The sequence below is a fragment of the Oryzias latipes genome, chromosome 12, assembly GCF_053564925.1.
Source record: "Oryzias latipes strain Hd-rR chromosome 12, Olatipes_Hd-rR_3.1".
Taxonomy (NCBI): Eukaryota; Metazoa; Chordata; class Actinopteri; order Beloniformes; family Adrianichthyidae; genus Oryzias; species Oryzias latipes.
The window spans coordinates 23,226,238-23,250,552 of record NC_136248.1 but is presented as its reverse complement, the minus strand read 5'-3'; the positions used below and the strand labels follow the sequence as shown (position 1 = coordinate 23,250,552).

The window sequence follows — 24,315 nt, the reverse complement described above, 5'->3', positions numbered from 1 at the left end:
TAAATAATAGGCTTCTAATATACAGTTTGTCAGTTTCTCTTCCTGTTGTGCTCTCTACTGCCTTTGCCGTTCTAAAAACACAGTCCAATGGAAACAGTGTTCTTAGTGTTCTTGTGACACAGGTGCCAAAGTACACCACACACTCCCTTCGCCGTTCCATTCCTATGCGTCCATCTACGTCCTTGTTTTTCTTGTCAAGGCTGGCATCTGCCACTGGTAATGTTAGGTTGGTGTAAAAGGCTGTAAACTAGCAGATGAGTGTGTAAACAAATGGATGATGGGAAGTGGAGGAAGGCTTACTCCGCACTAATGGTCCCGCCCACAACTTAGAAGTGAATTCTAAGAACAACACAGGTTTTTTGTTTGTTTGTTGTGTGTGACTAAAACGGCATCGTCATAATAACGAGGCCACTGGGAACCTTTTAAAAAAGATCACAAAGATGATTTGAGTGGGACTTTAAAGTCCAAATGATACAAATAAAAAGACGTCCAATCACAAGCTTGCTTCTACCTGGTCGGGCCAATTACAATTGTCTAAAGGGGAACTACAGGGAGGGATGCGTTTTGTGTGCTATAAACATATTACAATCCTTTTTTCCCCACAGGACTGCAAACAAGGCCTAAATCAAATAACCACAAGGGGAAAATCAATATTAAAGACGCAGAATACCAAGTCTTTATGTTTGAAGCTTCTATGTTAAGGACTTTGCTTAATTGATAAAAGTAAAAAGTGGCAGTAAGTAAGTTTCTCTCGTTGGCATTTTGTTTATAGTTTTATAAATGAATAATAAATACATTGTCTACAATTAGGTAGAAGATTTGGACTGTATCATATTGCCACAAAGTTTGATTCATCTATTTGTGTCCATTTGTGGACCGTGTATTGAGATTTGAGCGCTGCTCTACCTTTGAATTCCATTCAATTCAATTTTATTTGTATAGCCCAAAATCACAACAACAGTCATCTCGATGGGCTTCGAAGTAAAACATGAACTCAAAAGGATCATGAATACAAAGAGTTCAATAGGAAAATACTAAAAAGAACTAACAAACTGACTAAGCTATACTGGCATCCCTGCCCTTAGACCCCCCTTCGCGGTAAGGAAAAACTCCTAAAAAACCATTTGTCCAAAAACAATTTTAACAAACTTTGTTTGACCAACTCAGTTTGATTGCTTTAAAGCAGCAGGAAAATTGAGTAATTAAAAGAAAAAAATATAAGGAGAACAAAGCCTCAAAAGGTGGCGCTGTAGTCCCAAAAGTAAGATAAACATTTGACAGTTAGACAGACAGCCTGATGAGCTAGCTTAACTTGAACTGCGTCAGCAAAGTTGATGAAGCTTAAGTTAGCTGCCTCAGTTATTCAGCTTTATTAAAGGACTATTTCGGATCTATCTAATATATATTCCATTATTTAAAAACGACATGTATCTATTTCTAGTATTTTTTTTTTCCCTGAGGGAAACAGTTCTAGAGAAATATATGTCTCACCGGTACGTAGTGAGTTAGCTTCCAACTTCTCGTGCTCTTTTTGCGGCTTACATAACGAACACGGAAAACCAGCAGACATGGTGTCAAGCCAGATAATTTCAATAAACTTACCCTTTTTTCTAAATACGATCACAAACCACCGGCCTTAGTAGAGACAGCTGTTGCGGTCACGAAGAGTTGTTCAGTTTCGACTCAGGAGCGAAATCTCTGGAACATAGTGTGCCGCACAGAAACGCAACTTCCGTTGAGGGAAGACCAAACCGGAAGTTGCTACAAATCGGGCGCATTTCTTCGATACATGTCCGCAGTTTTCCAACCAACCAGGACAATTATAGATCAGTGGAGCACCCCTTTAAAAGCAAGTTAAAAAAAGGTAAAAGTTGCTTTTGTGTCGTTTATTACTCCTTATCTCAAGCTGCAAAGCTGAAAAAGTAGCCTAGCTAACACAGCTAATTTATTAACATGGCAAAGTTGAAGGAAATTCTGAAAATATTATTTAAGAAAAACATACGACAGAAACACTATTAGCAGCTAATTTGATAGCAGTAAAGTCATCATTCTGAACTACCTCACAATGCAAAATAAAACCGTTAATTAAGGAATTTCAGTGAATTCACAACAGCTAAAATAAACATCAGAAGCTAAAGAAATATATATTTTAATTCAGTTTGAAGAGTTTGATTAATTTTTAGACATTAAAGCTGAGTTGAGAAAACTCAGCTTTAATGAGTTTTCTCATTAAAGCTGAGTTTAATGATCTCATTTCTCATCTTCTTGATGCAACATTGATTCCTCAAACCTTATTATGTGATCATTAAATACAATTAGAAAAAAGGTTGCTTTCTAATGTTAGAAATATTGATATTAGTAATATAATTTTTTCTCCTAATGATTTTTAATCCCGAATAATAAGTTTTAATTAAATTCAGTCCTATCAGAATTAACCTGCCGAATGTCCATCAAATAGATTCAATATGTTGGCATTAATACCCAGAAAGCTGAAATGTTTTTTGCTGAAATAAATAGTGTATTTGTTTTGTTTTAGATTCTTGCAAACCTGTTTTTGTCTTTCAGCAGAGCAATGCCTCTGTCCACACAGTCTCAGGACGATGAGGAACACTATGTTTTAGTAGCCAGTTTGGACAACGCTCGCAATCTCTCCAACATCCTAAAAGCTATCACTTTTAAGGATCATGCAGTCTTCACAGCAACACCCAACGGCCTAAAGGTCACTGTGGAGGACTCCAAATGTCTTCAAGCCAATGCATTCATCCAGGTGTGTGTGCAGTCTTTGTTTTTGGATTTGCATCCATCAATTTTGTATTCGAAATCCTGACTGAAGAGAAGTTGTTCTGTTTTCACTCCAGACAGAGATCTTTCAGGAGTTCACCCTTAAGGAAGATTTGGTGACTTTTCAGATCAACCTCACTGTTCTGCTGGATTGCCTAAATATCTTTGGAGGAAATGCAGTAGCAGGTAAAGAATTTTTTTTTTTTTTGCACAATTCAAACTTAGTTCCAACCCTTTTTAGATCTTTTTTTGTTGTGACTTTGCAGGAACTTCTACTGCCTTACGAATGTGCTACAAAGGTTATGGATACCCTCTGACTCTCTTCCTGGAGGAGGGGGGCGTGGTGACAGTCTGCAAGATTAACACACAAGAACCTGAAGAACCAATGGATTTTGAGTTCTGCAGCACTAACGTTACAAATAAGGTTCCCGTCATCATTTGTCTTTTTGTGAAAAAGCTTCATCTTTTGAAAGATGATTTTTTTTTTAATTGAATTAGAAAAAACAGTGAAAGTAATATCTTACTTAATTACATCCAGGTGCTTAGTAGCTTGAAGTCTCGCATTTGTGTGTTTATTATGAAATCCTTTGGGAAAAAAATGCCCTTTTTAAAGGTGATTTTGCAGTCGGAGAGTCTGAAGGAAGCTTTCTCTGAACTGGACATGACCAGTGATGTGCTTCAGATCACCATGTCCCCCAGCCAGCCGTACTTCAGGTGAGCTGCTAAAACCTGCTTGCTGTTCTCCTGCACTGAATAAACAGTCTGCCTTCATCAGAAAGCAAAAAAAGATATGATATATTTAAGCTTTAAAAAATGCTTTACTGTTTGATCTGTTTAAGGTTGTCAACATTTGGGAACTCTGGAAATGCACATTATGATTATTCCAAAGACTCGGACATGATGGAGCTGTTTCAATGCACCATGACGCAAACGAACCGGTATGTGCAGATATCAGAAGAAACGTGCATCATTAAAGCCAAAAGATGACCTGAAATAAAAAACATTTCAAAAATGTTTTAATTTTGAAGATTCTCCTAAACATCTTTCAACTATTCTTTTTGTTTAAACATCTGCCACCTTACATATAACAGAGAGGGAAAAAAAGGCTCATCATTCATGTCTTCTTCTGTTTCATGAATCATGACAGATATAAGATGTCCCTCCTGAAGCCGTCCACCAAAGCCCTGGCTCTGTCCTGTAAGGTCTCAGTGAGGACAGACAACAGGGGCCTCCTCTCCCAGCAGTACCTGGTCAGGAATGATGACGGACAGATCTGCTTTCTGGAATTCTACTACTGTCCTGATGAGGAGGTGGAGGAGGAGGAGGAGGAATGACATTTAGACTGACCCAAACTAGCATTTTAACTGCAGTGGTTTCCAGTTGCTCTTAAAAAAAAACAGCCAAGAAGAGGAACTCTGTCAGGAGGCAATCCCAGTCTGATGAATGCAAACATAGAAAGATGACTGCTTCATTTAACGCAAGCTTTTGAGCTAAAGTCTTGACTAAATGTCTTGTAATGTGGGTATTTGCCGTCTGAACAGAAACTGAATCAAAACAAATAAACCAGAAGGGGCACTAAAAGGTCATTTCTAAAGATTAGAAATGCAGTGATGACACCTTTTCAGTTCTGACATGCAGCCAAGTCCCCCTTTTATCTTCCGTCTAGCTCTGCAGAGGAACGTACCATTTTCCTGATATGAGGGGAAGGTCGGTAAAGTTGATGCTCAAATCTAAAGGAGTTTCCTATTTATTGGATGTGTTTAGTATTTGAGGTGTTTGAAGTGAACAGTTAGCTGTACAGGTGAGGCTTTTGGGTCTTATTTAATGTACCGGTACACACATCACAACAATTAATTCTTGCTTTACTGCCAAATTAAAACAAAGCAGAAGTTGTCGGTTCATAAATTGTTGTAATACACTTGAGACAAACATTTTCTTCAGGAGGAAAACTTGGAGAATTACAAAAAAAAAATTCGGGGGGAATCATGTTTTCTCTGCGGGTGATTTGGATGAGAGAAAGTTCTTCAATCTCAGCTCAATCCCATTATCTGCGCGCCATCTGCTGCCGTTGCCTCTTGGACGGTTTGAATTTGTGCTTCTTCTCAGCTTTAGGCTCAGGGGGCTCCGTCTGAATTTCAACAGGTTTTTTGTCGGCCGGTGTCACAAAGACGTCAGCTGTGACATCTTTCTCCAAATCCTCTTTGGCGGCGCTCCTCTTCACTTTCTGCATCTCCTTTAAAGTCTGCTTCTCACGGACCTTTGCTGCAGCCGCCAGGCGGAGCTGTCGCCGGTGCTGTCGGCACAAGACACAAGAAAAACCCTTCAACTGCCTGCACGCACCGATTCCACTGCTCTACTGAACGCTGAGGTACAGGAACCTTTAAGGTTAGGAACATCAATGCACTAGAAACCGTCTGAAGGCAAACGTCCATCATACCAACAATAAATACTTCAGGAAAAGTTAGAATTCAGATGACAAATGCCTCATCATATCTTACCAAGTTAGGAGACTTGAAGTTTGGATTTTCGTAGAGTGTCGGTCCTCCAAAGCTTCCTTGAAAAATCTTAATGAGGTTGAGGACAAATCGAGGCCCAATCTCCACCAATGAGGCGTCCTCTTCAATGATCTGAGCACAGAATAATCAGGAATCAGGCAACAGGTTGCCTCTAAGTGGGTGTAACCACCTGAAATGAGGTTTTAGGCCACATTTTCTGAAGTTTGACAACATGCCTGGTAGTTTCGGAACCATATTCTGTTATCTGCGATGGAGAAGGTGAAGACATGGTCCACAAAGGGCTGGCTCTTTGGGTGATAGCGGGGAGTGGAAAAGGTCTACAAGCAAAAAAAGTTCTTCCTTTAAATTAAAAATGTCAGTTGTTTTGTAAACATGCATCTCCAAACCAACATAACCCCCCTGAACCCTTTATGTAATACTGAGGATGAAGTGCTTCTAAATCCTACCTGAATAAAAAGTTCCTTCAGTAAAGCATAGTGGGGCTCCTTATCGAATGTCTGTGAAAGAAAAAGAAAAAGAAATCAAAATGTACAACTTCAAATGGCATAAATGTATGTTCTCCAACATAAAAACAGGAAGCTGGATCATTCTGAGGACTAAAAACAACAGACAGACATTTTTAGGGCTTTTTGTGTTACTTCCTTATTTTAATGGTTTAAAAACCTGTTTAAGTTTAACAGCTGTCTTTTCCTGATAATAAATCTGGACTGATGGCAGAAAAAAGGGGAACAATAGCTTGTCAAGCATTTCCTGGCTTTTCTGACTCCACGTTACCTACAGGATCAAACGAGAGCAGCGGTCTGGATCCCTTCAAGCAGTTTCCTGTCATCTTGAGTTCAGCCAGAGTATGAACTATAAGGAAGCAAAACATCGTCAATCGCATTTACGCTACACTTCTACATAACACTGATTTACAAGAGTAGAAAACTTACTGTTCTGAACCAGAAACTTTGCAGAAGGTCCATGCGGGCAATTAGAGATCCTGAAATGTGTTAAAATGTGTCAAACTTTGTTCAAATAAAATAAAAATAAAAACTTCAGGAGCGTGTGTAAACCTCGAATCAGACACTTACCACATGTAGAGATCCTGCTTCTTTTTGGCTTCAAAAAAGAGGCATTTATTGCAGTTCTTGATCTCGCAGACCTGCAGAAAAAAAAAAAGACATCATCTAGTGTTTCTAGTAGGTCACAGTAGCTCAATTTCAACTGCAGGCGTACCTCATTGACAACAAACAGCTTATCCTTCCTGTCCATTTTTGTATCTAAGTAGAAAACAAAACAAGTGACGTGTTTTCTGCTCATCCTGCAGTCACTGCTTCTCAGTCTAAACATATTGAGTTATTTACCTGCTTTTGAATGAGGCATCAAGGTCCTCAAGTCCTGCATCAGATGCCTCGTCCTGAAGTTGATTCCTCTGGAGGAGAAAATAAGAACCCGTTCCTTGTTGGTCCATTTTCCCTGTTTGTGAGACAGACGTTAGGATATGATCACAGGCAGAGGCGGGTATCATTAGAAAAGAAAAATATGAATTTGAAAATTTTTCTCAAGTAGACGTCAAATGTAGTTTTCCCGAAATAAACCCGAATAAAAAAGTAATATAGATAAAATAACAAATCCAACTACGTACAGAGCGACAGTTTGAACTTATATATGCTAGCATGTTGACATCATTCTAATTACAGGTATTATTAAGGAACATCTTTTGGTTTGAGTTTTTGGCAATAAGGCTGCCTGATGTCAAAGACTTCTTGACTTTTGTCGGATGAAATTATAAACAATAAAGACCTTCATTTTTTTGTAATTGAAAGTATAATTTTGTCCTAGTTTGAGGATGTTTTCAGTTTATTTATATATTTATATTATTGAATTAATAAACTTTCTCAACGTACTCGTAAATGTAACCAAGTATTTTCTTGCCTTAACAGATCACAGATTAAAATGCTGCATCTTAAACTTTTGAAATAGTTTGCTTTTTTAGTCTCCGTGGCACTTTTACATATAGTAAACCGAACAAGACATATCATGTCAGTGAAAACAACACTGAAAAACCATTAGCAAGTTAGCTAAAACTAGGCTAATACTCTTCTTTAAAAGCTGCGAGCACTTACCATGGAAACCGGCTTAGGGACGACTATTTCATTTACCGCGTTCTGTTCGGTGTTCCCATCATCTGCGACGAATTTAACCTTTTTTGTTGTTTTTTCAGCTGTAACATGCACTCCACGTTTTCTCTTGAAAGCCGCCATGTTTCTACAGTAGACAAGATTCTTCAGAAAGCTCGCTCAAAAAGGTAATCCAAGCAAGTCGAAGTCGAAGTAGAGACCCCTAGCGGCGTGGAGGCTGTACTGCAAACGAGAAAAGTAAATTTGAGTTTGTCCTTGTTCAGCTTTCTTAGCTGTGCGTAGACGTCTAAAAAAACATCTGTTGTGATTTTTGACAGTATTTAACAGGTACAGCAGTGAGTCAGACAGTTAGATTCGTGTTTCAGATTAATGTTCTCACATTAGGCATAAAATAGAGTTTTAAGAAATGTGCAAGACTTCTACATTTTCTGCAAAACGTCCGTATGTATCATGTCAACCATGGATGGAAATATTATTTAAACCAGCTTATATAACAGAATTAAACCCCATCTGGTGACTTATACATTAAAAATGACCACGCAAATCAACAAAATTGTATGAGTAGAAAGTGTCGCTTTTTTGGTCCACAGGTTGCAGCAAACTCAAACCAGAAATTTAGCTTCTACGTAGAAGAAGAAAACGTGGCACATACTTCTCGCGAGATTTAGCGGCATTAAGACAAGTCAGTATTCAAATCCTCGTAACACTGTCCAAATTGACGACAACAAAATTGACAACTCTTTAATTATTTGAATTATAAACCTTAGATTTGGACATGGAAGGTTTAATTATAACACGACTTTTGTAATGTAATAAAAAGTACCTTTTTTATTCCTCTAATAGATAGCAGAGAGGCTAGCTGTTTGCTAGCATGCGGCAACTGCAGAGTGAATGCTAAAGGTACAACGTGGATAAGAATTAGTGTTTTAAAAAGATAAAAGCCACATTTTTATAAAGATGAAGTGTCACTATGATATTTTGGGTGTTAAACGAGACGCAGGAGACGACGATCTGAAGAAAGCGTATCGAAAATTAGCCTTAAAATGGCATCCAGGTAAGTGTTGAAAACAGTTTCTTTCTGCCGGCGGCTGGATGGGAAGATCCTATTAATCAAAGCATTTGTTATTGTAATTTTAATTATTATTATTATTATTAAAATGTCTTGGAGAAAGAGAGTCTGTTGAGACGCTTGTAATTATGTTTTTTTTCGCGATGAGTATCCCATCAACATAAAACGTTACAAAATAAAAGCTGTATTCCTTCAAGATCCGTTGTATATGTTATTTTTATTTTCATTTATTGTATATGTATTTGGGCTTTTTTTTACATCATGGCCTGGGGACTTTAGAGGAAATTAGAGTTTGACTAATTCGTGCTTTTTAACTGTGAATAACCACATTCTTTTTTTCAAATAAATTCCCTTGAATAAACTACTATTACTATTACTGTAAGTGTCTTCTGCCCTGTATCTTATAACTTCCATTACATCAGGAAGATCAACCTAGGCCTAAATGAGATTTTTTTCCACAGCATAACTATATTTTAACTTAATGATTAGTAAACACTGTGGGCCAAGATGATGACAACATTTTCAGAATCCCTGTTTAAACATTTGAAGCATTGATAAGAACTTTAGCATCTTCTACTCTTCTGAAAAGGCTTCCACTGTGTGTTTGTGTGTTGATCATTCTTGCAGACCCATTTTTGTTGAGGCTTCCACTTTCGGCTTCTCCCATCAGGGGTCGCCACAGCGAACGAGTCGCATGGTAAATTTGGCAATGTTTTACGCCGGATGCCCTTCCTGACGCAACCTTCTCAAACCGGGCTTGGAACCGGCAGAGGTAGAGAGGGGAACAGGGAGCAGCCCGGAGTCGAACCCGGGTTTCACGGACGGAAGGCGCCGCAAACCAGCACGAGCTAAACTGGCTACCCGCAGACCCATTTTTGTTGACATTGCACATAAACGTCTGTGAGAAGGTCTTCATCTGTTAGGTTGAGTTTTTGGCCACTTAAGTTCTTCCCTACCAAACTGCCTCATCCATGTGTTTGTGAATTTTACGCTGTCAAGATTCTCCCACAAAAACAAGCACAGTCAGGCAAGAATCAATCTCTAGATTAAGAAATGGGATTCTTTACTCATTGCTACTGCTTTAGGGTCCATTGGCTGCGTGCTTTTCACCTCTGCGTCTGTCCACTGTCCTTAACCTGAACTCCACTGAAAGTTTGGAGGTTTGCAGGGACTGATTCTGCAAAACAATTTTCACGAGCCTCAGAATTTGTTCTGTCAGTTAACGTTGTGACAATCAGTCAGAATGTTTAACCCCATGACAGCTGCATGTATTTCCAGGTATGACAAAAACAACAACAGGTTTTTGCTTCTATGCGACGTGTTTAAAGCGTAGAATGTGACCAGCTTCCTGTTGTTATTTGCTTCCATACATCCCTATACTGACCTGCTGAGAGTCAAACTCTTTAATAACGCTGCACCTCTGCTTCTTCTCTTTCATCTTTCCAGATAAAAACTTGGACAACGCAGAAGAAGCAGCGGAACAGTTTAAGCTGATTCAGGCCGCTTATGACGTTCTGAGTGATCCTCAGGAGAGGGCTTGGTGTGTGTTTCAACCCTTAGCTGATGTTATAGAAAAGAACAGCAGTTGACACCCTGCAGATCCCCTTATTGACTCTTTTCTTCCTCCCTTCGGGCTTGTCAGGTATGACAATCACAGGGACGCTCTGCTGAAGGGAGGACTGAGTGGGGATTATGAGGACGACAGCATTGACCTGTTGCAGTACTTTACTGTCACCTGCTACTCTGGATACGGAGATGATGAAAAGGTTTGTGTTAACGGGTCCGAGGGTTATGTGTTATATGTGCGGGTGGTACCATTAAATTCTTTTAAAGCATGTTAAACTCTTATCTTTAATGTTGCCTAGCAGCGATGGCCTTATAAATGTAGAACGCTGATTAAATGGAAGATTTTAAAAGCTGCACAACTATAAAGTTGTGCAACTTGCAGCATCTTCATTTATTAAGCCTTTTTACTTTATTGTTAAAGACCCACTCTGATGAAAATCTTGTTTGTTGTTTTCAACATGTTCTTGGGGCTTTTTACTGACGATGGAGGACAGTTTTGAAGAAAATTATGCTTAGAATTGGTATTTCATTATGCAAATTGTTGTGAATCAGTAGGAGACAAAAGCAAGCTAGCAGGAGAGAGTGTAAATAGAGAGCTCTCAATAACGAGAAGGGGACGGGGGGCGGGCTCGCTCACAACTCGGGTGTAAATTTCTACTGATTTACTGCCGCTCTGCAGAAACTATGTCCTAGACAAAACACGTGTTTTTTTTTATTTTGGCTAAAAACGGCATTTTCCTTTAATAAATAAAAGACTGTTGGGAACGCTTTTACAATAGATCAAAATATGATCAGAGTGGAACTTGGAAAAACTGTTGCTTTTAGTTGGAGTATTTTCTGTTTTTATTGGAGCAAAAATAACAAAAGATTGATAACCTTCATTACTTTTTTTTCTTTTTTTGTACTTAACATGATCATTTAATACAAATTCCAAGAAATTAACTTGTTGCTACTAAAGAATTTGTCCCTGAAGGAGAAAAAATGGTTGGACTCAAATATAACCGCATTCTATGTAGTGACCAGCAGAGGGCAGTCTGAGTCTAGATGAGAAGGCTCACAACTTCTCACCTGTTTACCTACTTCATCAAAAGCTTATCCAGATGTTATCCTAATGTAATAATACCCAACATTATTGTCTGATATAATATTTTATGTAAGGTTAGTTTTAGTAATTGACTAGAGCACTATTCTGCACCACCATTGTGGATAAGTACAATTAAAAATGCATAAAGTTAAAGGTAGACTTTACTGATCCACTGTGTTTTGTCATAAATTCCGTACTGCGTCCACTTATTTAGGAATGTCATGCTCAGTTAGATGCCATTAAGCCATATGTCCATCTCTGCTGGCCCGCGGTACTTCCTTGTAGGCGCTGTAACACTGTGGGAAAGGAAATTACCGGTGCCTCTCAGAGACTGATTTTCTTACTCAGTACTCCTTCGTTTTCAGGGCTTCTACACCGTCTACAGGAATCTTTTTGAGTCCATTGTTAAGAAAGAGCTGGAGCACCGTAGGATGGAAAACGAGGAAGAGGAAGAGGAGTTTCCTTCGTTTGGAGACTCTCAGAGTGATTATGATACAGTAAGTCCCAGGCACATGTATAACTTTGTGTTTTACATGTGTTTAACACATAAAGAGAAAGGCAGTTTCACAAACACGCTTCCTTTTTTTGTAGTACATGAACATGTAAGGCTAACATGTGTCCCTAACCAGTGCCCGCGTTGTAGGTGGTCCACGAGTTTTACGCCCACTGGCAGAGCTTCTGCACTCGTAAGAACTTTGCTTGGAAAGAGGAATATGACACGAGGCAGGCGACCAACCGATGGGAGAAAAGGGCCATGGAGAAGGAGAACAAGAAGACCAGAGACAAGGCCAGGAAGGAGCGAAATGACCTGGTGCGGCAGCTGGCTGCCTTCGTCCGCAAGCGGGACCGCCGAGTGCAGGCCCACAGGAAGCTGCTGGAAGAGCAGAACGCCGAGAAGATCAAGAAGGTGGAGGAGCTGAGGCGGCAGCAGAAGCTCAAACAGGCCAAGTAGGTGGAGACGCAGACGCAGGCTCGGGTTCCTCTGCTTGTCCTCACGTTCACTCTGTTCTGTTTGTCCATCCAAGACTGGCTGAGGAGTACAAGGAGCAGAGCTGGGCGGCCATGTCTGAACTGGAGAAGGAGCTCCAGCAGATCGAAGCGGAGTACGGGGAGGAGTTTGGAGATGTGTCTGAAAGTGAGGAAGATGAGGTGGACATGCAGGAGAACATTGGAGATGGCGGAGGAAGAGGCAAGTGGGATTAGGACAAGACTGCACCTGCATAGTGGTTCCACATGGCAAAGAGGGAATGATTATCAGAAGTGTCCCAGCATGCAATGCTCCCAGCTGTCCTAACTGAAGGAAACAAAGCCACTGGAAGTCTAGAGTGACGTTTTCCAATAATGCTCAGTTTCTGAGTGTAACCCAAACTCAATTTCCCTTTTGATGAGGTTTATAATCTGAATAAAGTTGAGCAAAAACTCCCTGCAGTCGGTTTAAACTCCCACAGAAGAACGCTCAGGGTTTCTGATAGTTTCAGGACTTTGCTCGATGACCAAAACCCCCACAGAACATTTTTCTCCTCCGCATTTTTCTTTTCTTTTATCCAAACTCTCCTGAAGGTTCTGAACATCTGAAAAGGCGACAAGCTCCCAAGACGTGCCAGCAGGGTTAGGAACGATGGTTTATTTGTTTGAATTTCAAAGCACAGTGAGGCGCTCTTCACAGTAAAAAGTGAAGGCCGTGTCTCAGACTGAATTTTTGTAGTCTTATTGTTTTAACTAACATACTTTGAGATTTTTGGCATTCTCACACGGTTTGTCTTCCATTCATGTTCAGATCACTCTGGAGAGTTTGGATGAAAGTTATTAAAAAATAAAAACAGAATGAGAAAAACCTCCAGGAGTTTGGGTTTAGAATTCAGGTAGAGACATTTATCAAACCCTCAAGGAAAAAAAATGAGTGCTCTTGTGCATTTTTATCATTGTGAATAAGACAGTTATATCCTGTAATATTTCTCAGTCCCACTCCGATCATCATTTGATGTCATAAAAGCATTCCCAGTGATCTTTTAGCCATGATTATGCCGCTTTTAGACAAAATAAAGAAAACCTGTGTCGTTTTCTTGGGCATAGTTTCTGCAAAGCAGCAGTAGTTCATTAGAAATTCACCTCTAAGTTGTCGTAAAGCAACCCCGCCCCCTTCCCGTCACCCATCTGTTTACACGTTCTCCTGCTCCTGTAGGGAGCTTGTGGCCCGCGCGGTGCGCTTTGAATGAAATACTCCGAAATGCACTTTCAGGCGTAATTTTCTTAATGTGTCCTCCATTTTCGGAAAAATACCACACCACCATGAAGACGATCTACGTTTAAATAAACAGCAGATTCATCATTTCCTGGTTAATATCTGGCGTTTCTGTTACTGCATCAACCCTGTGGTTATCTGAACAGCTTCAGTGGGGACAGGACCACTGAGAGGCGGCCGTCGCTCCTGTTGTTTTAAGACTGACCTGACAGATCTCCAGATGTTGAAAACATGTGATTAAAACATGTGATTAAAAAAAAACCCCCACTTGCTTTCCTACTTTAGCTAATAAATAAATGAAAGGTTGAAATCGCTTTGTGTGAAGAATCTAAGCAAGGCGGATAGAAAGGGACAAAAACTGTTGACAACACCTCATATTTAAGAAATAAAAGCAGGAATTATGTTTGGACTTTTGTTTGAGAAGATGAATCCAAGTTTTCCCATCAGTGAAACCCCTACTGCCTTAAAGTCCCGCTCCGATCCTCTTGAGGTCTATTTTAAAACCGTTCCCAGTAGTCTTTTCATTACAATTAGCCCATATTTTAAAGCCAAAATCGAAAAACGTCTGCTGTTTTCCAGGACATAGTGTCTGTAGAGCGGCAGTAGTTCATTAGAAATTTGCTTCAACTCCGCCCCCCTTCCCTTTGCCATTGCTGAGAGCTCAGACCAGGGAGCCCAGCATATTTTCTACATCACAAATGAGATTATTTTTTTTAAAGGCATTTTTTCGTCTGCTCCTGATTCACAAGGATTTGAATAAAGAAAATACACAGAGATGCACTTCAGATCTTATCAAAAACAAAAATACATTTTAATCAGAGTGGGTCTTTACACATCAGAAATGCTGCAAAGTTGAACAACTTCTTGGTATTTTTTTTGCCCTCCTCCTCACAGACACAGAGCAGCTAAACGGCAGCGACCTGCTGCTGGACGATTACGATGATCTGTACTGCCCGGCCTGTGATAAATCCTTCAAATCGGATAAAGCGTGAGTGCTCCTCTGGTCTCTGCGCCCTTCCCCACATTTATCTGAATAATTCTGTAATTTCATTCATCACGGGGATCCTAGTGTCAAGATTACGAATGCCTTCATTTACACCTCACGTCGTCAATAAGAGCGTGGCACTTTAGCGGTTGATGTTTAGGTGACGTTTTGCATTCTTGCCCGTTAGTAATAATCTTCTGAGATGTTCTTTCTTTTCTTTTTTTGCAGTCAGCACTAATGGGCTCAGTTATGTAGTGTAAAAAGACAAGGCCAGCCTATATCTCTTGAACTCTTTTGATATTTAAAAATTCTGTCTGACCGTTGAAGCTTTCACCTGCCGGATTTATGCGTTATCCTTTAGATGTGAATCCGGAACCTTTTCATTGAACTCCACTTTTTCCACTTTGTGTATTCTAACATCGGTTTCCGACATTTTTCTCTTCCTCAAATCTTTTCGTCACCTCTTTTCTTCTCTTTCTCTGAAGAATGAAGAACCATGAAAAGTCCAAAAAGCACAGAGAGATTGTGGTGCTGCTGCGGCAACAGCTGGAGGAAGAGGAGGACTCGCTGGCTTTGAACGGCGACGGGAGCAAGGACGCAGGAAACGAGAACGAGCTGGAAGAGGGGGAGGAAGAAAAGCAGAGACAAAGGTGAGGTCGGCCTTTATGTCGCGGTACTTGGAAGAACTTGATGACTTTCAGCCTCAGGTGAAGTGGCCTCTTTGTCTCTGCAGGCTTTCAAAAAAACAAAAGAGGAAAAAGAAGCAGCAGAAAGTAGCGGAGGTGAGGCGGTGATCAAGCGGTGGCCGGTTCAATTTCTCCAAAAAAAGTTCCAAAGAACTCCTTTTTTTGTTTCCCGCATAGAAAAACCCTCTGGAGGAGGAGGACGGAGAGAAGGAGGAGGAGGAGGAGGAAGAGAAATCTACCTCCTGCAAGGAAGATGCCGCTGAGAAATGGGCTGACGCTGCAGAGCCAGAGACACCGGATAACCTCTCTCCCACCGAGGTCAAGGGGTCAGTTTTTCTTTCACCAGCTCCGTCTTCCAAGAAAGAAGTTTGTGACGTAACAGAGTCAAATGACTGTTTCCTTAACTGGAGGATCAGTGTCGGACTGTTAGACTTATGAGATCCAACACCTCTCTGTTCATGTTTCTTTAACTTACTTTATACATTAAAAAAAAATTGAAAAATTACTTCAGTGGCAAAAAGATTTCTGTGCGATCTTTACTTTTTAACTCATGCTGCAGGTGAAGTACAAACTGTTATAATTAAAGACCCACTCCAAACACAATTTTGTGTTTTCAGTGTTTTTAACACATTCTTGTAGCGGTTTACTTATTATGGAGGACATATACAAAGATTATTAAGCTTAAAATTGCATTTCTGAGTATTTCTTTATTCAAATTTTTGTGAATCAGATGAAGAATGCTGTTGTAAAAAGTGTGTAGCAGTGACATAGGTGCAACAAGCTCCCTGCTCCATTCCGATGGTGAAGAGGTGAATTTCTGTTGAACTACAGAAACTATGTCCTAGATAATGTTTTATTTTTGTCTAAAAATGTCAAAAAATGGCAAAATCATAATAAAAAGTGCAATGGGAACACTTTAAAAATAGATTGAAAGATGATCAGAGTGGGGCTTTAAAGAAAGTAATGTATAAAAAGAAGTAGGAGATAAAATGTGTAGCTTCTTTTGCCCCTTGACTTTAGTGTGCTAAGTCTCTCAAATGCAACACTAGCTCTTAAAAAAGTTTGGTTGAAAAAATCCACTGTAAGAGATGGGGCTGGTGGACCTTCAAGTCCTTTTTTATCTTAGAAAATGTTTAAAATGTTTATTTTGTTCTCACTGCATTTGGATCACATGGCAACAGAGTGCTTGATGTACAAGGATGCAAATTGTAGAAATCAGAACAGTGTGTATTTCCATCGTGTATCTTCAGTTGGGACCATGGACTGTATGAAATAATGGACTGAGTGACTCGTCCCCTTTGCGTTCCAAACAGGAAGTACCTGCTGGCTCCAAGAAGCCAAAATCCCATAGACTCAGATGCCTCAATAAAAGTATGTGGGCTCACGTCAAACGTTGTGGTAGGGGTGTGGACCTCCAACAAGCTCACTCCTGATTGGAGATAGTGGTTGCCTTAGAAATGTTGACTCAGGCAGACTTGGACCAACGTCTGTCCCTAATATGGCAGCGTCCATATCGCGAAACAATGACCACTGAATTGACTTTCTTTGGGCTATTTTCTATGGCTGACGTCACACTCACTCTGTCCTGGTCCCGTATACACTCAATGGTTGGGACACTGTTGGTTTGGGGTTCATGCAGCAAATCGGTTTACCTGGAGCTTGCAGACACCTTTCTGTCCATTAATGGCAAACATTTTCTTCCCAGCAGCTCTGGTAAAACAAAGGGAAAAAAGGGCGGCGGTAAAGAGAAAACGAGGAATGCAAAGTCCCAAAATGCTGATGAGGTTTCTGAGGTTTGTACTCTACATTAATATTTTTTTTTTTCTTAAAAAAAGTTTGTAGAGATACATTAGTGTTTATTTACTCCAGCAAACTTCTTCACCATTATATTTTTCCCCTCACATCTTTAAAACAAGTTTCCGTCTCTTTCATTTTTGAAACCTTTTTTCATTTTTCCTTTCAGAAAGAAGTAAACCTCCGCTGTGTCACCTGCAACTATGAGTTTGCCACTAGAAACAAGCTGTTCGATCACCTGAAGTCGAGCGGCCATGCCACCGCACTGTCCTCAAATGTTCTACAGAGCTCCGCCAGCAAGAGCAAGAAAGACAAGAAGAAGAACAGATAACGCAATAATAAAAATACACTGAGGTGTTCGGAAACACCAAACCTAAAGACTGAGCACATGTACCTTTTTAAAAGGTTAGAATAATAACCAATTTTACCACGGTCGATGTAAAAGAGTTTGACTATTTAAAAAAAAAAAAATGTTTTTTTTATTGTAAATGATCAATGTCTCCACCGAGTTCTGCTGATCAGAAAGCTCGAGGTTGTGCTGCATCTGTGCAGGTATTGAAAGATGAGATAAGATAGGTAGATATAATAGATAAATGGTATTTTATTTTTCATTCCCAAAAGAAATTTAAAAATTGCCCAGATGCTTTTGTCAGCAACACTTTCACAATTAAAACACAATAAACCATAAAATGTAAAAAAAAAAAAGGTAAATTCAGTGAGGTGATACTAGATGTTTGTGTTCATCAAACCTTTCGATTCATTTAGACTTATTGAAGAAAACATTCCGATTCAAATGTGAATTTATTTTGAAAAATTACCAAAAATCATCCGTGTTTACTCTGTTTTATCTCTTATGTGACACTTCAATCTGTGCCAAGCATCGCCTTTGAGTGGACTTTCATTGACTAGCAGATGAAAAGCTCGAGTTTTTGTAAAATTAAAGTCATTTGCGAGATGTGCTCAAAGGCGAGATGTGCTCAAAGGCCCGTCAGCGCTGACGGGTGTGAAACCACCAATGACCTTTAAAAGAATGCTACTAATTTGTGCATCACCAGGACGTCTGAATGGAACTGAGTTTTTAGGTTTCTTTGCTCTTCTTTTTGCCATTTTTCTCTGCATCTTCTATTTAAACTTCTACTTCTTTAGTCTTCTAATCGTTTGGGGTCACAGGTCGTGACCACCAGCAGACGGAAGGCACGGTTCATGTGAAATAACTGGAAACATTTCATATTCTAATAGATCTTACAAAAATAAAACAGCACAAGATGAGATGAAAATGTGAAAAATTAATCAGGAGCACTTCGCTTTCAAGCTAAATATGTTTGTTCAGTTTCCTCAAAAGTATCTCTGCTGAAGCTAGAAATGACAGGAGAATAAAAGAAAGCTGCATTTTCCGAGACAAATTTGAACTAAAGTGAGTATTTTGTACACGCACTCGGCTTTCAATGCTGCTGTTAAAGATTAGAATTAGTTTTTTTTCAAGCAATCTTTAGCAAGTATTGCTAAAGAAGACAAAAGAAATGGAAAAAAGATAAGGCAGTTCTGAAAGCAAAAGGGGGTCCAACCCGGTACTAGCAAGGTGGACCTAAATCCTTGGTGGCATAGATTCAACAAGGTACTGGAAAGATTCCTCTGAAGGTTTGGTCCATATTGACATGATAGCATCCCACAGTTGCTGCAGATTTGTCAGCTGCACATCCATGATCTCCCGTTCCACCACATCCCAAAGGTGATCTGTTGGGTTGATGTCTGTTGACTGTGGAGGCCGTTTGAGTCCAGTGAACTCATTGTTATGTTTAAGAAACCAATCTGAGATGATTCCAGCTTTATGACATGGTGCCTTATCCTGCTGGAAGTATATAGTTTTCCCAATTTTCTATTGTCTAATTATGGTGAACTTGTCAATTATTGTCAGTTTCCTGTTCTTAGTTGACAGGAGTGGCAGCCAGTGTGATCTTCTGCTGCTGTAGCCCATCTGCCTCAAGGCTGGACGTGTTGTGCCTTCAGAGATGCTCTTCTGCAGACCTCGGTTGTAATATTTGAGTTATTGTCATTTAATACGCCTTTCTTCCCCATTCTAATGCTCAGTTTGAACTGCAGCAGATTGCCTATATGCCTAAATGCATTGATGCATCAAATGCATGAAACTTGGGATGATTTCTAATTTTCTAAAAAGAAATTCTGTTTATGCTGTTTTTGCTTTTGTTGGCATAAACAAAAAAATCCTCACACTTTATTGGTGCATTCAACATTTTGTGAAAAGCTTTAGACATGCCCCACAGAAAAGTTAAAGATTGAAGTTAAGAAAAAAAAGATTTATTACGTTCTTTTTGATTCATCATAAGTTTTTTTAGATGTCAAAATTAGATTTATAATTGCAATGGGTTCACTTGAATGTTTTAAGCATTTCTGACAAAAAAAAGCCAATTACTGCAGTACACTTAAAGCCTTTAATTGAAGAAAGAAAGTCGTCACTGTGGCTTGAGTCATCTACTTCATAAAAAAGTACTAGATCCCAGACTATGACAAAATAAGACTTCAGACAAAAACACACAAAAAAAATTGTCATTCCCCCTAGACCCTGCTTTATTGGCCCATCTATTTTTTATTTTATCTGTGTGAGCTGAAGCTTTTGTGGCAAAGGAAGAGAAATATAATATGGAAGACATGAAGCCTCACAAATGGTTGCCAAGATGGGGTCTATTTTCAGTAGAGACTGGAGCTAGTGTGGACTACAAGATGATTACAGATATTCATGTTTTTTCACCATTACCATTTGGCTTTGATGTGTTTTTTTTTTCTGGTAAAGTCATACATTTGATCTACAGAAACCACAAATGAAGCCTCTGAAATTTATGTTCCTTTACCTCTGTTTCCTAATAAAAAATATTAGTAATGTCTCAAATGTATGTTGCCTCTAATATAAATGTTTTTTTTTGTTCTTAATATAACCAATGTTCAAGTGTTTTTAGTTTTCAGGAGTTGTGGGTTTTTAGTGTTCTCAAAGATGTTGACCGGCCTGTGGATTGTGGTAAAGAACGGAAATAATAGAATTGGCTGAATGCACTCGAGGATCGGATCATGAAGGACCAGTTGGGCCGTAGCAATTAAGTGGGGACGGTGCATTTGAACATCCAACTGCTCATGTTCTAGCAACAAAGAAATTCTTCTGTAAAAGCCTCACAAGGCCCATCTCTGTATGTGTGCAAGGCCGAGTGCTATAAGCAAAAAAAATAAATAAAACATATTACTGTTAAATGTTTTCAATGTTTGCCATCAATTGGCCATTCTGCTGGCATGACGTAAAGAAGCTCTTATTTTGTATTGAATAGTCCTGTCTGCAAACTGTTTTCATTTAGTGAAAAGGAAAATAACTTGTTGATTTAAAAAAAAATGAAAATGCAGGAAGAAACTTATTTGTGATGTGCACTGCATGTCAAGGTGTGTCAGCTGAGAAAAAGCAAGACACTTTTCTATACACTTTTTGTACAAATTTCCTTGTATTATTGGCCTAAGCATTTTTTCCACCCCCTTTAACAAACACATAACCCTTGTGCTATCCTAGGCACTTTACCATTGGGAGTTGGGTCATCTAGACCCACTAGACAGTGCGCTGAACCTTTTTTCTTCAATGATTTGTGATCTTCACTGGTGTCCATGGATTACATGAAATCTTTCCACCTTTGTCATGGTAGGGAGAACACGTCAATGTAAGGGTGGGGTCATCTAAGATAGCACAAGGGGTTAAACATATTTCATTGAGTTAAATGAAGCAGGCTTTTGGAAATATTTATGCTTGCAGATGAGGCTAATGTGTATCTGGCGCATCATGACCCTGGAAGAAAGTTGCATCCTAGTTTAAAAACAACAACACCTGAGGCCAATGTCACTTCTGTTGTGAGTTAGGTGCTTTATTTTTCAAAGATTTTTTAACAGTTCCTTTTCTTTAAATAACAACGAAAGCAACACTGATTTTAAACGTATTTTTGACATTTTGTCTTGACATAAACTATTAACATAAACTATTAACATAGGTTTTGTTGGCGCAATTCAACCCTTTTTACTTTAAATAACCGACAAATTGTTGTTCAAATTTTCACATCAGGACTGAGTTAAAAAAATGATTATTCAAATCAATCCAAATTTATAAAATGTGAAATAGATTTATTAAACCCATAAAGCAACTTTCTTTATTACTTTTTTTGTTTTAATATTTGCTCTTAATATAAAAACTGATTTTATTTAAATAAAAATGTTGTCTTTGTTCAGTTTCTATAAATAGCTATAAGAAATTTCCTAAATGGAAATTTGACACATGGATTCATCTTTGATTTAATTGTATTGAAATCAAATTAAATGGCAACATTTTGATTTTAAATTGATTTAGTGTCAGAATGAGGTCCATTCCCTGTTCCTATGCAGTTCCCCACACTATTAAAATCTGACAAAGACATTCCTCTCGACCAGTGTTTTTCAACCAGTGTAGTGTGCTGTGGGAAATTACCCATTTTCACTGATCTAAAAACATTTCCCATCTCCAGGATATCAGCTCTGTGTTCATCCAAACAGGCCCTAATAAAACACAGAGTAGTTAGGAATATGAAAGATCATAAAATACTTTTTTCTTTGTGTTAATTTGACTCTATTAAAGACACTTTGATAAGAATGGCGGTACCGTGATTGCAGCTTTAGCTCTGTTTTCGGAAAAGTCCCGCCCCTTTAACTGTCTCCACCAATCATTCTTGGAGGCTTTATCACACTTCATCAGTCTGAGCAATCAGAAGTGGTTAAAGTCTTCACTTCCTTGTTCAGTTTCTGCTCATAAAGTCTTTCAGTTCCAACAAAAATAACAGCTAAAGCTCGTCTTTAGCGGTGTAGCTTTCTGCAGGATCCGGTGTCAGACCGTGGAAAAACAATAAAGCTCAGAGAGTGTCTGCGATCGGCGGCAGATTCGCACTACACATCTCCCATGATGCATTAGGTTAAACCAGTGCTTCTCAATTATTTTTTGCAAGGCCCCCCTAGGAAAAAGAAAATGTTTCGTAATAGTATGAAATGTAAATTGATCTCAAACATTAACACAGCAGCATCAATATATTTAACGTCTTTAGTCTGAAGAAATAGGTAAAACATTGTGCTAATTTTTTCCCCCAAAACGATCTATTGTTTATTTATGATCTCAAAAAGTGCAGCTGTTTTCCTGCATCATCTGCTGTCTAACTAAATGACAGGCAGACAGAAAAAATACATTTATGGAAAATAAAGACACGTCATAAAATGTCTACAATAGTTAATAAAGAATGACATCATTAGAATGAGCTGAGTAATCTAAAGGCACGCCATGGTCCTGTTCAGCCCTCTGGGTGCGCCGTTCCCCCTCGCAGCCTGAGCCCACTACCCCTCCCCTCTCCTTCTCACTGCGTGTGACAGGAGACAGGAGCAGCTGCAGGGACAGCAGTTCAAAGTTTCAGGCTGTTACAAGCTCTGTCATATAACAGATAATAGAAAACCAATAGTGGCGCAGATTTTTTTCCAAGCACTGAGCCCCCCCCCCCCCCCCCCCCCCCCCCCCCCCGTTACATTTTCGCCCCATACTACCTGTATAGTGCACTATAGTGTGTAGTGAAGGAATTCGGACACAACTATTGACTTCTATTGAGAAATTGAAAACAGCTTTTACGCAGTCATTCTATCTGTCAGAATAATCGTTCTTGCACTGCTACCTGTTGTTACAAATACTTTTTCTTTTTTAAACATATTTTTTCACATATTTTGTGTCCGAATCTACAATTCCAAAATCCAGTGACCTGGAAGTCTGCAACTATCAATGCTCAATAGATTGACAAAATAGACCATAATGCACTGAGTTTGAAAAAAAAAACAAAACATTTTGAATTAATTTGTAGAACCCATCCAAGTTTTCATCATGAGAACACAGTGGATTCATAAATGGGCTTCATAAATTTTTTGGTGAAATCAATTATGTCACATTTGCCTTTAAAAACAAAAAGTAGTGATCGTGGTGTCCAAATAACTTTCAAAATCCACGGCACTAGATAATCCCGCACTATCAGTGTAAAGGGGTAATGAATTAAAAAGTAATAAATTATTGAAATTTAATTACTTTGACAGAAATGGAGTAACATAACGAATTACAGTTTAAATTTCGGTAATTAAATAACAATGACTGGACTACAGAAACCCTCATTACTGCATTACTCACATTTAGGAGCAGTGAAACCATAAGTGACTAATACAACAAATTAATGTGTAAACAGTTGGCTCTGACATTGTCCCTTGGCAAAATGAAACATCCAGTAATGAAAGCAGAACAATCAATTACCGTACTCTTTATAAGTACTTTACCCAACACTGCGCACTATATTGTTGTTGTTTTTTTGTAGTTAGGGACATAGCCTCAGTTTTATGTATAGCGGCCCTAAAGTAAGGCCACCGTACTTGTGTTTGTCAGACCCAATATGTAATCAAATACAGCATTCTCTATTTTATATTTATTACAACTCTTTCTACCCATCCAATATGTTATTTAACCAAACAAGGAGCAGCGATAAACCAGAAGACTTTGTGACTGAAAGTGATTTTGAAAAGGGCTGCTTCTCCTTGACCTTGACAACCAACTACTTCAGCCCTGCACTTGACTCTACAGTGCTTTGTGTGGGACAAATAAGTTCTTTGTGGAATAATAGAAAGGAGACTATATAATTTAAAGGCCAGGGTGAAGGTGAGTGTTACTGTAAAAGCACACCAAGTCCCCAAGTCTAAGCTTACAATAAATGGTTTATTTTGTGTAACATTTTCTATGACGAAGAAAAGGGCTGATGTTTGTTAAAAAAAAAAAAAGAAACTCATCCAAAGCTCTTATTTTGACATTGAAAAATTCTGTGGTTTTTTTTTTTTTTACATTTTGCTTAGGTTTTGGGGATTTCTGTCTTGCCAGATGGGTTAGATCCAGCAAATCATGCCCTATATTTTTGGATTGATTCATTCTATTGTGCTTACCAATGTCAAAGCCATTTTGAGTGGCTAATGAAGCTCTGCAAAAATTTAGGTCTGTTGGGTTTTTTTGAGTTGCAAACAAGGTTGAGTGTTCAAATGCCACCGTGACATGGACAGTTCTATTGAGTTGGGAGCTAGTGTAGTAACAGTAATTTTTGTTTTAGCAGTATCAGACTGATTTCTTTATCTGTTACTGATGAGGTTGGGAGTTACAGGTATTGTGAATACTCTAACTTGTAGCGTGTTACAAACAAGTTCTAGAATTACTAGAATTTTAATAGTAAAGTCTGACTGACTGATGGACTTATCTCTGACTCTTCTGTCTCTTCTGTCACCCTATAGTTTGATGCCTTATTTATGACATCCGTTTGAAAATAGACCATTTGTTTGACAGAAGTGCCTTGTTAGCGAGGAAAATACAGAAACATTTTTTAATGGTAACCCACTGTAAT

General features: G+C 38.9%; 3 protein-coding genes across 6 annotated transcripts; 2 read left to right on the top strand and 1 right to left on the bottom strand.

Annotated features, from left to right (window-relative positions):
* The first annotated feature begins 1,248 nt into the window (after positions 1 to 1,248).
* On the top strand, positions 1,249 to 4,362 carry rad1 (RAD1 homolog (S. pombe)). 2 transcript variants are annotated; one of them, XM_011481664.4, is made up of 7 exons: positions 1,249 to 1,864; positions 2,566 to 2,767; positions 2,859 to 2,967; positions 3,048 to 3,205; positions 3,395 to 3,495; positions 3,621 to 3,719; positions 3,929 to 4,362. In XM_011481664.4, the coding sequence occupies exons 2-7, from the start codon at positions 2,573 to 2,575 to the stop codon at positions 4,113 to 4,115; spliced, it is 849 nt and encodes a 282-aa protein (XP_011479966.1). In that variant the 5' UTR covers positions 1,249 to 1,864; positions 2,566 to 2,572; the 3' UTR covers positions 4,116 to 4,362. The 2 variants fall into 2 exon arrangements, with proteins under 2 accessions (XP_011479966.1, XP_004074759.1); XM_004074711.5 differs by having other exon boundaries at positions 1,250 to 1,864; positions 2,569 to 2,767.
* Positions 4,363 to 4,583: 221 nt separating this feature from the next.
* Positions 4,584 to 8,009, bottom strand: bxdc2 (brix domain containing 2). 2 transcript variants are annotated; one of them, XM_078956390.1, is made up of 11 exons: positions 7,800 to 8,008; positions 7,406 to 7,642; positions 6,644 to 6,755; positions 6,516 to 6,559; positions 6,371 to 6,441; positions 6,230 to 6,279; positions 6,076 to 6,149; positions 5,744 to 5,794; positions 5,513 to 5,614; positions 5,280 to 5,408; positions 4,584 to 5,074 (listed from the first exon to the last, which is right to left on the bottom strand). In XM_078956390.1, the coding sequence occupies exons 2-11, from the start codon at positions 7,541 to 7,543 to the stop codon at positions 4,826 to 4,828; spliced, it is 1,020 nt and encodes a 339-aa protein (XP_078812516.1). In that variant the 5' UTR covers positions 7,544 to 7,642; positions 7,800 to 8,008; the 3' UTR covers positions 4,584 to 4,825. The 2 variants fall into 2 exon arrangements, with proteins under 2 accessions (XP_078812516.1, XP_004074758.1); XM_004074710.5 differs by having other exon boundaries at positions 7,406 to 8,009.
* A 40-nt stretch (positions 8,010 to 8,049) lies between these two features.
* dnajc21 (DnaJ heat shock protein family (Hsp40) member C21) lies at positions 8,050 to 19,755 on the top strand. 2 transcript variants are annotated; one of them, XM_011481666.4, is made up of 12 exons: positions 8,050 to 8,474; positions 9,936 to 10,029; positions 10,132 to 10,255; positions 11,505 to 11,636; positions 11,783 to 12,087; positions 12,165 to 12,328; positions 14,276 to 14,369; positions 14,852 to 15,016; positions 15,100 to 15,148; positions 15,230 to 15,378; positions 16,761 to 16,845; positions 17,016 to 19,755. In XM_011481666.4, exons 1-12 carry the CDS (start codon positions 8,378 to 8,380, stop codon positions 17,175 to 17,177), a joined length of 1,620 nt encoding a protein of 539 aa, XP_011479968.1. In that variant the 5' UTR covers positions 8,050 to 8,377; the 3' UTR covers positions 17,178 to 19,755. The 2 variants fall into 2 exon arrangements, with proteins under 2 accessions (XP_011479968.1, XP_011479967.1); XM_011481665.4 differs by having other exon boundaries at positions 16,758 to 16,845.
* The last annotated feature ends 4,560 nt before the right edge of the window (positions 19,756 to 24,315 follow it).

Coding starts and splice junctions, on each gene's coding strand:
- rad1 (XM_011481664.4), top strand. CDS start 2,573: ATGCCTCTGTCCACACAGTCTCAGGACGATGAGGAACACTATGTTTTA. Junction 2,768..2,858: donor AAGCCAATGCATTCATCCAG/GTGTGTGTGCAG, acceptor TTTTCACTCCAG/ACAGAGATCTTTCAGGAGTT. Junction 3,206..3,394: donor GCACTAACGTTACAAATAAG/GTTCCCGTCATC, acceptor CCCTTTTTAAAG/GTGATTTTGCAGTCGGAGAG.
- dnajc21 (XM_011481665.4), top strand. CDS start 8,378: ATGAAGTGTCACTATGATATTTTGGGTGTTAAACGAGACGCAGGAGAC. Junction 11,637..11,782: donor CTCAGAGTGATTATGATACA/GTAAGTCCCAGG, acceptor CCCGCGTTGTAG/GTGGTCCACGAGTTTTACGC. Junction 15,149..15,229: donor AGCAGCAGAAAGTAGCGGAG/GTGAGGCGGTGA, acceptor TTTCCCGCATAG/AAAAACCCTCTGGAGGAGGA.
- bxdc2 (XM_004074710.5), bottom strand. CDS start 7,543: ATGGCGGCTTTCAAGAGAAAACGTGGAGTGCATGTTACAGCTGAAAAA. Junction 5,795..6,075: donor CGCTGCTCTCGTTTGATCCT/GTAGGTAACGTG, acceptor TTTCTTTCACAG/ACATTCGATAAGGAGCCCCA. Junction 5,409..5,512: donor TATGGTTCCGAAACTACCAG/GCATGTTGTCAA, acceptor TTCTGTGCTCAG/ATCATTGAAGAGGACGCCTC.